This window comes from Temnothorax nylanderi, unplaced genomic scaffold, assembly GCF_030848795.1.
Source record: "Temnothorax nylanderi isolate EJ_2023f unplaced genomic scaffold, tnyl_v1.0 TNYL_tig0005_pilon, whole genome shotgun sequence".
Taxonomy (NCBI): domain Eukaryota; kingdom Metazoa; phylum Arthropoda; class Insecta; order Hymenoptera; family Formicidae; genus Temnothorax; species Temnothorax nylanderi.
The window spans coordinates 1,634,317-1,645,525 of NW_027249067.1; the positions used below are offsets into that span (position 1 = coordinate 1,634,317).

At 25.2% G+C, this 11,209-nt stretch overlaps 2 protein-coding genes across 2 annotated transcripts; both read right to left on the reverse strand.

The window, feature by feature from the left end:
• Nucleotides 1-745: 745 nt before the first annotated feature.
• Nucleotides 746-4,911, reverse strand: LOC139775252 (uncharacterized). The gene is made up of 9 exons (XM_071711102.1): nucleotides 4,768-4,911; nucleotides 4,180-4,299; nucleotides 3,873-3,990; nucleotides 2,975-3,236; nucleotides 2,322-2,435; nucleotides 2,157-2,247; nucleotides 1,315-1,463; nucleotides 1,001-1,133; nucleotides 746-909 (listed from the first exon to the last, which is right to left on the reverse strand). The coding sequence occupies exons 1-9, from the start codon at nucleotides 4,909-4,911 to the stop codon at nucleotides 859-861; spliced, it is 1,182 nt and encodes a 393-aa protein (XP_071567203.1). The 3' UTR covers nucleotides 746-858.
• A 1,651-nt stretch (nucleotides 4,912-6,562) lies between these two features.
• LOC139775261 (odorant receptor 10-like) lies at nucleotides 6,563-9,207 on the reverse strand. The gene is made up of 6 exons (XM_071711107.1): nucleotides 8,862-9,207; nucleotides 8,231-8,347; nucleotides 8,060-8,150; nucleotides 7,313-7,458; nucleotides 7,031-7,163; nucleotides 6,563-6,831 (listed from the first exon to the last, which is right to left on the reverse strand). Exons 1-6 carry the CDS (start codon nucleotides 9,092-9,094, stop codon nucleotides 6,778-6,780), a joined length of 774 nt encoding a protein of 257 aa, XP_071567208.1. The 5' UTR covers nucleotides 9,095-9,207; the 3' UTR covers nucleotides 6,563-6,777.
• Between the last annotated feature and the right edge of the window lie 2,002 nt (nucleotides 9,208-11,209).

Here is an 11,209-nt window from a genome sequence, read left to right on the forward strand (position 1 = left end):
GTTACGCAAGCGCAGTAACCGTTTCTTACTTGTCGGTGGCGTATTCATCTTTGTTCTTTCAACGGGTGCAGTCGTAAGTTACTTTTAAGATTCTTCAGAATAACAATGTTTTAAAAATATTATATCTACTATAAATTTACCTGTAAAGCATGTAATATCATTTCTCGCAAAAGAAATAGTTTTGCTTTATGCACTTTCTTACTATCCAGTAACTTTCTTACTTTAAATTAAAAATTAAAAGATATTTTAAAATACAAAGATGTATGTATCTAAAAACTTATAAGCAAGACAGAATTTTGTAATAGCTACTATACATATAACAAGAAATGTATAAGTACATAAAAAGTAAAACAAAATCTCCACTAGGCGTTGCATGTATGATAGCCTTTTGGGAGGACGATACTATAAAACGGAGTTTTATAGAAGTGCCTATGCATTTGAAAAATTGTTAATTATTTCGAGAATAAATCATATTAAATTCAAAATCATGATTTTTTATTACGATATTCTTTGCGCTTACTCGCATACATATAAAAAACACATATTTAGTACAATGTATTGATTAAAGTAACATCATTATTTCTTGAAATAATAATGTTGATAAAAAAATTAATCATTTTGTAGTTAAAATTTATAACGCAAGAAATAAATAATAGGCATTTATGATTGACAACAAAATCAGTTTTATTTTATAATTTATTCTCCTTACAATAATGTAATCAAATTAGAAATTATGATGCATATGTTAATTTGTATATACATATATTTATTGAGTTCAATCTAACATAAAATTTATTATTTTTTGTTAATTCTACATTATAATAATCTATATTAATCGAAGCGTACCTCTCTCCGTCATTATCGCATAGAATAGATGACAATACAATAAGACAAGGATGCGTTTGCTAGCTACAAAAGACATTAATTTTGTTTCTTAATAATTATCTTAAAGTATAACACATTCAACATATTATAACATATAAAATATTTTATATTATACCGTAGCAAAACACTGTAAGGACGATATAAACAATCCCCCGACATTCAGACCAAAAGACTTGTTGCCTTTTAGCAATAGAAATTTTATCAATTTTTGTATGTATAAAGGAGTTATGTACCACTGAGCTTCGTATCTACATACATAGTAACAATATAAAGAACCAACAATTTAAGAAAGAAGATACTTATAAAGACTTTTACGGCATATGTACATTTGTTGTATGTATTGTACTAACTTCCACCTTCGATACTATAAGAGTTTATATAAAACAATATCTGTATAAATTACATGTAATAAATTACAATATTTCTTACGCAGTGGCAAATATGAGATTATAGTGGTCTATAATTTCTTGTCCGATGAAGTTGGCTAAGAACATGTATATAAAACAAAAACCTGTTGACACAAGAGTTATTGGAAGTTCCTCAGTATTATATGTGGATGATGATAAAATCTGAAAAAGCTAACGTACGAGTTTTAGTGCTAAAATCAATTTTTAAATCACAATTTGAATTAGATTCTTTACAATCTATTACAAAATTAGTAGACACAGAAAATTTTCACTACAACTTAACGTCTAAATTGTAACTATTTTTATAAATAAACGAATCTTTCTATTAATTCGAACTATAGTTATACAGTGTATCTCATTGCTATTGTGTTACATTGTAACGACAAATTCTTTGATCAATTTAGTATCAACTGTTTTCTTTAATAAATAATAATATTAAAAAAATTTAATAAATAATAATAAAAAATTAAAATAAAATATTTATGCCAAGGCTGCGGTGTTTATAATTAATCTAAATTATCAATGTTAAATGTCTACCATAATCCGATTCATAAAATGTTTTTTCATGATCCAAATTTTAAATACATTTAATATTTAAAATTCGGATTATTAAAAAACTTGGACATAGATTTAAAATTCAGATAATTCAAAAGATAGCTACCGAATATTTATTATACTAATCCGAATATACCATCAATATAGGTCCCATAACATAAAAAAATTTGAATTCAAAAACTTTTTCTACAAACTTAAGATGTCAAAACTATATGACTGAAAATAAACGATCGAGATTATTAATATAAAACAACACAGGAATGTTATACAATTCATTAAATGTAAATTTACAAACCAAACAAAACTTACTTGAAAAGTATTAAGGCTCAAAGTAATTACTCCGAACGCTATTAAAAACATGAAAGATATCTCAAATCCAGATATTAGATATTCGGAAAACCTTTAAAAAAACGTGTGTGTGTGTAAATTGATACTGCATATATTATACAGATATTATAGAATATAAATACCAACATCATTGCTTTCCGATGAATATGTACACCGTAAATGAGGCCTTTGCAAACTAAAATCTTGTTTTTTAGTTTAATACTTGATATATAAATATCTATTGCATTCTTGACACGGTAACTGTAAATAATTTAACTACTATAATTGTATGAGAATTTAGCAACGTTATTATATAACAATGTTAGGCGCGCAATAAATCTGAGATTGAATAGTTACAATTTTTAAACAAGCTTATATACGTATATGTATTAACGTTATTATTAAGTTCTCAAGTCAGAAGTCGTCTTATTACACGATGGGAAGACTAAAAATTATTATTAATGGGATCGAGAAAAGTCGAAAATAATATCTATTTTTTTAATCAAATCTTATATTATTATTATTAAAAGTTCCGATTTCAAAATCGCTGCAATAACTGTATGGATATTTTATTGTGCGCCACTGTACATATGTGTTATGCATATTAAAATTTTATTATTTTAATAAGCCAATTCTATTTAAGAAATTTTTTATATTAAGCATGTTGACACATATAGTATGTATATTGTTTAATCTATATTTCTCCATATAAACTTTTGGTTTTAAAATTTTCAGATATAACAAACGAAATTTTTTCTTAATATTAATTTTTTTATTATTTTAATATTTATTGCTTTTACCTAGCAATTTTAAACATTCCGCAGGCATGTTGAAGGAATGCTATGAGCATTGCTCCTGTTGCTACTAATGCGGTTAATCCTATAAATATAGCTAAATTTATGTGGAGCAGCAATAGGTAGTAATATTTTTCTGGATCGATAAAATACTCAGTTGAGACTTGTAGACGATATGATCGAGACTTGTTTGCGGATAAAATAATGTTGTTAAAATCTGGCCACAATTGGGTGACAGTAATAACAGATACACTGCAAAAGAGACATACTAAACAACATTATAAAGACTTAGTCATATAAATTTTAGTTTTTTAACAATCTAAAATTTTAAAATTTATATTAGGGTAGATATTGTATACGCGGTATTTGATATATGATTTTTTTCCTATAATTCAAATATATTTTCAAATGCAGATTGTCCCTTTTTCATTATTATCTTTTATTTAATGCTTTTAACAATTATTAAAGTTTGCATTTATTTGAGCTATAAGTAATAAATATATAACTTAAAAATTTAATATTTACAGCCGTAGTAAAAGAATGAAATGCTTTTTACACACAATTATTAGATATTGTATTGTAAGACATTTGATATCTGATAAAATTACATACATTTTATTATAATAAGAACATATAAATAATTTTATCTCTTAATCACATAATTATTATTATTGAAACGTATTGGAAAGAAAAAAATACAAAATAAAATATTTAATTTTAAGAATTTTAAGAATTGATTCTTGCTGTTTTCATTATTATACCTTTTAATATATTTAAATTTAAATAAAAAATGGCGTTTTGCCAAATTTAAAATATTTCTTATGTTATAAAAACTTCAAACTTTTGATTGTATTTTTGATATTTTGGATATAAAATGAATAAAAGATAAAACATAGTGTCTTACTTGTAAATGTAATCGTATAACGGTTTGCGATGTCCCCATATCTATCCATGATGGTAATTTCGTTTTTGTCCATTAAATCATCATAAATACACTGAAGTTGCTCCATTAAATTTTTTATCTGCTTGTTTAATAAGTGCTTATGTTATTTTTGTATCTCTTACAGCTCCTGCACACAAATCGCGGAAGCGGCAAGCGTTTCCGCAGCCTGTATGCTGAAGCAATTAGTAAAAATTCAATATAAAAAAATTATAATATTTGTAGAATTATAAACGTTTATTTAAACAAATATAATGAATAATTTACTGACTGTATTACTGTTAACGCAAAACGAGTTGTATTTTATTGCTGAACTAATGATAGCAAAAGACAAAGCAAAAATCTTTATAATGTGGTCTGTAGTACATTTAGTAGTTACAAATGTTGTAAACTGTAATCAATAATTTTCAGGAGAAGTTAGAAACATACATACATATTTTTATTCCTTATCAAAGTTATCTATGTATACTCTGCCTAATCATACGGTGTAAAAATGTTTGATTTATTAGAGCCGAACGCTTGAAACAATTCGCGCTGCTTTCTGTCTGTTTTCTATCTGCCGATAATTGACCATTCTACTTTGTTTAATATTGTAAAATGTAAAACAACAATTTATAATAATTTGATAGTGCCTCATATATTTAATAATCTATTTAGAATTATTAATATTATTAAAAGCACGTAGATTTGATTACTCGTTAGCATCTTTGTATAGCTTAATTTAAAGGAATTTTAGATACACAATTATTTGTCATTTAATCTATGTTTTTATTAAAGAAACATCTCCAAATTAATCGAAAAAAATATCGAGAATACCCTGTATATTAAATAAAATAATACAATCAGAATATCGACATACCTGAAATATAATAAACGTTACAATAATACTAATGCAACAAAATGAGTGTAGTCGGGCAAGTTTCGATTTTTGGTAAGGCCATAAACCAACTATCAGCAAAAGAGTTCGATTAAGACTGAAATATTTATCCACGACACTGATCATCTCTCTGATAGCATTAGAGTGCGTATAATGAAAATAAAAGAAATGAAGGTTTGCTTATCCCCACTATTTGGTTGATCTATTAAATATTTATATCTATATTTCCTACGTCTTTTCTTCCAGCAAAAATATTAATGTTCTATAATTTGAGATAATTCCGTAATTTAATGTAATTGCAACATAAAAGGTACGAAATACTTTCGTGAAATTGAAACACTTGCAATTTAACACTATATCACCAAGATGCGGTCGCCGATTAAGTAATCGATTCAATGGCGAGAGAAATTCAACAGATGTTTTATTTCTCACAGTATATTGTGTAAGAGAAAAGTCATGGGGTAAAAATTGTACATCTGCACTAGACATGTCTCAGCGACTCTTATGTTACATGCTTCAATTCGATATATATATTCGTATGTTACATTTGATCCGTAATAGTGAGAATTCTTTAACAGTATTACGTCCACTACACAAGTAAGTTGCAAGCGTATATAATATTATATACATATATAATATTGTATATATAAAGAGGTTTGTCTTATACATTCTATTAAATATGTATGAATAAAGGACAAAACTTACTAAAAAAATGTTAAACTAAAAGCAATTATTATGACTATTCGGTTATTATTATATTCGGTTGGTCGACTAAGTTAAATATTAATTACATTTTCCTTTAGTACAATTTTAATGTTATACAATTTAATTGCGTAGTCTAACTAAAACGGCGCAAAATAACAATAAAATCAAAACATTTGCGTTAACATTTTTGTTGGGAAGTTGCCATTAAATAATTGATTTAATGTTAAAAAAATTCAACAGGTATTTTCTTTCTTTAAAACATTGTCCTCACACACGACAGAAGTTCTAAAGTGAAAGTTAGCAAACATATTATTTTCTTTCCAGCGCTGTTTAACCATATGTTCCATTTCAATATGTATACTTGTACGTTGTATATGTTACCTACATATGATTTATCGGGGGAAAAAAAGTACTGCACCCATTATATAACATCAAAATTATGTGACATTCTCTATTATATTATTCATTAATTTTTGTAAATTGATTCTTATTTTCTTATATTTACACATATACATGCACATATAGTTTATATATATCTAACTATTTTCTTAAGTTATACATATATGTATATATATATATATATATATGTATATATACACATGTATATATATATTATAAAACATGAAAAAATATCAATTTCCACTGATCGGTTCTCTCTTACTTCATGAGCATCTGTCATCGCATATTTTGACAGTTTTGAGTATCAAAGGGTTAATGTAATGTAATATTAATTAGTGTCATGTAATAGTAATATAGTATAATATTAAAGATAAATAGCATGCGCGTAGCGCTATTAATGTCTATAGTATATATTAAATAAAAAATTAAGAAATAATGGCAGAACTGAAAATAATATCTATTTTGAGAGTACCTACAATGTTTAAAAGTGAAATAAAATGAAAATCAAATAATATATAATATCTAATCTAATAAATAAAAATAATATAAAATCAGATTAAAATGTCCAAAAATGCTAAAATAGTACTAACATAAACTATTTAGAAAAGAAGAATAACACGTAAAATAAAGTCATTACTGCTTTACTTCATTTTTATCACATAATTTGTAAGAATTTAGAGTAGAGACATATTAATTACATATTGCATAGTGCAAACACATATTAATTACTTTTTTCTTATATTAAGAATTATTATAAAACATTTTTTCAATCTCTTATTTTGCATCTCTTATTTATCATGCTGTATTTACTTTTTACACATGAGATATGTTGCACGCAATCTTTCATTAACTTCTCATCGATATAGTACTAATTGATATATTATGTTTTTATTGCCGCATGGAATACATGAGAGTAAAGTAAGATACGGATGCATTGAATAGCTGTAACAAATCACGTTAGCTTTCATTTCGTCGCACTGGGAAATAAATATATTTTCAATATATTATAAAATGAAATTTTTGTATATTTGTAAATAATGTTATTGATAGTGCAATTGTACAATATATCACATGTGAAATATTTGTATATGTTAAATATTTTGATATTGATATACGAAATGTGTATATAAAATATTTGTACCGTGCTAAAACATTCTAAAGATGCTATGAACAATCCACCAACATGCAGACCAAAACTCTTATTGCCTCTTTGTAACAGAAACAATATCAGCTTTTGTACAGGTAAAGGAGTGCTGTACCACCGAACTTTGTATCTGAAAGAGATAACATAACATGAAGAGTTTAAAGAAATAAGAACAATTATATAAAATTTTTACATTACATGTATATCTTTAAGTGTAATTAATTAAATCTATATCGATAAATGTATAAACATATAATATAAAATAAACATATTGCTTACGCTGTAAGAAATACGTGATTATTATGATCTATAATTTGTTGTCCGACAAAATTAGATAAAAACATGTATATAAAACACATAAATGCAAATATAAGATTAACAAGAAGTTCCTCAGTATTATATTCGATTAATACAATCTGAAAAACCTATAATATATGGTATTGAGATCAATTCCTACGAGAAGAGTACAAATATAATTTGTGGAAGAATTTAGTAACTTGTTATAAATTAACGTATTATATTAAACTACAAGTATTTTCTTGTACATGAAAATTATAAATTTTAATTAACAAAACTATACAATATTCCTTATTGTTATACATTATAATTCTTTGATTAATTTTGTTGTAATTTTTATTTAATAAGTTTTGAAATGCATAATTTTGTTCTCTAGCTTTTTTACATAAAGAGAGTTTTGTAAATTAAATATCTGGCAAAAGTATAGTAATATTTTCTTGACATAATATTTTTTATTTATTATGGAAAATCCGTATGTCAGTAATTTAAGAATCTGCATACTCATTTTGAAGTTAGATAATTCTAGAATTAAGTCATTGATTATCTTGATAATGTTAAAATCAAAATTTGAATAACATTTTGCTCCACAATCGTTATCCTAAAATTCTTAATTGAAGATATCAATGTTGTTAGTAGAAAGACAATAAGATCATTAACGTAATAAAGCAACATGTAAAATAATATGCAAATTATTAAGTAGGGATTTATTAAGTAGAAAAGAAGATTTACCCGAAAAATATTTAGGCTCAAACTGAGCACTCCGACTAGTATTAAAAACATGAATGATATTTCAAATTCGGATATTAGATGGTTGGAGAATCTATGGAAACAAAAAGATGTATGTGTTTTATTGCGTATACTATAGTTCACGTATTATAAAACATGTATAGGTATACCAACGTTGTAGCTTTCCGATGAATATCTACAGCATGAATTATGCCTTTATAAGCTCGAATTTCACTTTGCAGATTAATATTTTTTGTTACATAAAATTGTATTGCTCTCTCGATACGGTAACTGTAAATAATTTGCTTATTAATATTTATATAAAGATTTATGTAAAATGGTTAATAATTTAAAAAAAATAACAAATTATGATTTTGTCCATTTAACATTAGTCCAAAACATTTAGATATACAAACGTTTATGATAAAATTGCAATATTTTTAATATCACGTGAACCTTATTAAAAATTTTGAGATATAAAATTTTTAATATTTAATAGGAGAGGTATTAATAAAATATAATGTACTTTTCTTACTTGATTTTATTTGATACAAAATTCCACTTTTAACGCAAAACTAAAAAATAATTTTACGTACGCTATATTCTATAAGTATTAAAAAATGCATATCAAAAGTTTAGTAATTTAATATGCTAACTATTTAAATGCACTTAGCATTCTCACATATTTTACAAAATAAAACTTCATATTCGTATAAAAAAATATTTGTCAAATGTGAATGTTAATAAGAAACGGAACTAATTCTTAATTAAAATCTTTTGGTTATTCTTCCGTTTATTATTTTACCTAGCAATTTCAAACATTCCACAGGCATGCTGAAGATATGCAATAAGCATTGTCCCTGTTGCTACTATTGCGATACACCCTATGGCCATAGCTATATTTATATGAAAGAACGGTAAGTAAAAATACACTTTCTGATCTAAAAAATATTCAGTTGAGATCTGCAGGTGATGTGGTCGGGACACGTTCGCAGATAATATAATGTTAATAAAATTTTGTCCTATTTGGGCACCCATAAGAATAATTGTGCTAGAAAAGATAAACACTAAACAACATTACAAAATAGTTATACAAAATGTTCTCTAACAATTTGAAGTTTTACATTGCTACAAGTATATTGCATTCTAAAATATTTTATACTCTTGAATCTCTTTACTTTAAATAAAAACATAATAATCCTTTATTATATAGATTATATATTTAATTTATTATCTTCAATGTAAATTATTTTTAATACAATTAGTAAATATAGGATTTATAATTTTAAGAAATATTTATTATATTTAAAATCTTATAAGGAGCACTGTGCAGTGTGTTATTGCATTTTTTAATGTCTACATAAATTATTTCATTTCTTAGACACGCTTCTTAAAATATTATATTTATAACGCAGTATAAAAAGATAAAATATTTTTTAATTCCAACAGCATTATTTGATTCTAAGACACTTCTGTACGTGTTTATTTTTGATGCATTTAAGTCCAAGCAATGTGACACTACTTTACGCAATTCGAAATATAAGTATGATGTATAAAAGTTTTAATAGATAACATATTAATTGATGTGTAATCGAAAAGGATTGGAATAGTAAGCAAGAGATGTCTTACTTGTAGCCGTAAGGGTAGCCGTATAATATTTAGCGTTGTTTCCATATCTTTCTACAATATCAAATTCCTTATTGTCTCTCAGATCATTATAGATGTGCTGAATTTGTTCTATTAAATACTTTATCTAAACTTTTAATAAATTTTTATACTTGTTTTAATAAAGTTTAAAAAAATTAATAGTTCTCGGATTTTATATTTAAAGTATTAATTTGAACAAATACAATATACAATCAACTTACCGTTTCACTATTAATGTAAAAGGAATTGTATTTTATAATAAAACTGCTAAAAATAAGTACAGAAGAAAAAATCTTGATGATCAATTCTACAGTACATTTTGATGACAAAACTGTTGTAAGCTATAAATAATAATATTTCTTAAAAAATTTAAATAAAAAAAAGGTGATATACTTTTACTTTTACATATTTTATTTTGACATATTTTAAGTCATTCTTAGTTATTATTTAATATATATATATATATAAGAATTTTAAGTTAGTCGTATAATTATAATTTTTATTTTATATAAGTCAAATGTAACTAACGTACAATAGAATACAACATAATAACATATGTTGTTACATATACGTGTATACAAACGTATATGCGCACTCAAAAATAGTTTCTTTATGCAAATAAAGAATATAAGACCGTATATATTATTTACACTTCCAAAATAAACCAAGAACAGTTTTTGTATTTAACTGCACAATTGACATATTCTATAACAGAATTAACACTGAAAATATTGAGTTTAAATTGATACAAAAATTTGCAAGTACGAACGGAATATGCCAACTTTAATTCTAACAATGTATATATTATCTTAGTACATGTCTATAGATCATAGAATTAAAATTGGCATACCTGAAATATAATGCAAGTTATAAGAATAATAAAAATGCAGATTAATTGTAATCGAGCAAGTTTTGATTTTTCGTAAGGCCACAAACCAATTATCAGTAAAAGAGTTCGGTTAAGACTGAAATATTTATCCACGACACTGATCATCTCTCCGCTAGCATTAGAGTACGTATAATAAAAATAAAAGAAATGAAGGTTTACTTATCCCCACTATTTGGTCAATCTATTAAAAATTTATATCTATATTTCCTACGTCTTTTCTTCGAGCAAAAATATTAACGTTCTATAATTTGAGATAATTCCGTAATTTAATGTAACTGCAACGTAAAAGGTACGAAATACCTTCGTGAAATTGAAACACTTACAATTTAACACTATATCACCAAGATACGGTCGCCAATTAAGTTAATCGATTCAATGGCGAGAGAAATTCAACAGATGTTTTTTTTCTCATAGTATATTGTGCACGAGGAAAGCCATGAGGTAAAAATTGTTTATCCGCACTGGGCATGTCTCAGCGACTTTTATGCACATGCTTCAGTTCGATATGTACATTCGTATGTTACCTTTGATCCGTAATAGTGAGAATTCTTTAACAGTATCATGTCAACCAAATAAATAAGTTGTAAGCACATATAATATTATATACATATATGTAT

What these genes read in the sequence shown, in the direction of transcription:
- LOC139775252 (XM_071711102.1), bottom strand. Translation starts at nt 4,911, where the DNA reads ATGATCAGTGTCGTGGATAAATATTTCAGTCTTAATCGAACTCTTTTG. An exon ending in ATTCATCGGAAAGCAATGAT is followed by an intron (nt 2,248 to 2,321) that starts GTTGGTATTTAT and finishes GTTTTTTTAAAG; the next exon opens with GTTTTCCGAATATCTAATAT. An exon ending in AATCTCATATTTGCCACTGC is followed by an intron (nt 1,134 to 1,314) that starts GTAAGAAATATT and finishes CTATGTATGTAG; the next exon opens with ATACGAAGCTCAGTGGTACA.
- LOC139775261 (XM_071711107.1), bottom strand. Translation starts at nt 9,094, where the DNA reads ATGGGTGCCCAAATAGGACAAAATTTTATTAACATTATATTATCTGCG. An exon ending in GGAATGTTTGAAATTGCTAG is followed by an intron (nt 8,348 to 8,861) that starts GTAAAATAATAA and finishes AATTATTTACAG; the next exon opens with TTACCGTATCGAGAGAGCAA. An exon ending in TGAGCCTAAATATTTTTCGG is followed by an intron (nt 7,459 to 8,059) that starts GTAAATCTTCTT and finishes CATATATTATAG; the next exon opens with GTTTTTCAGATTGTATTAAT.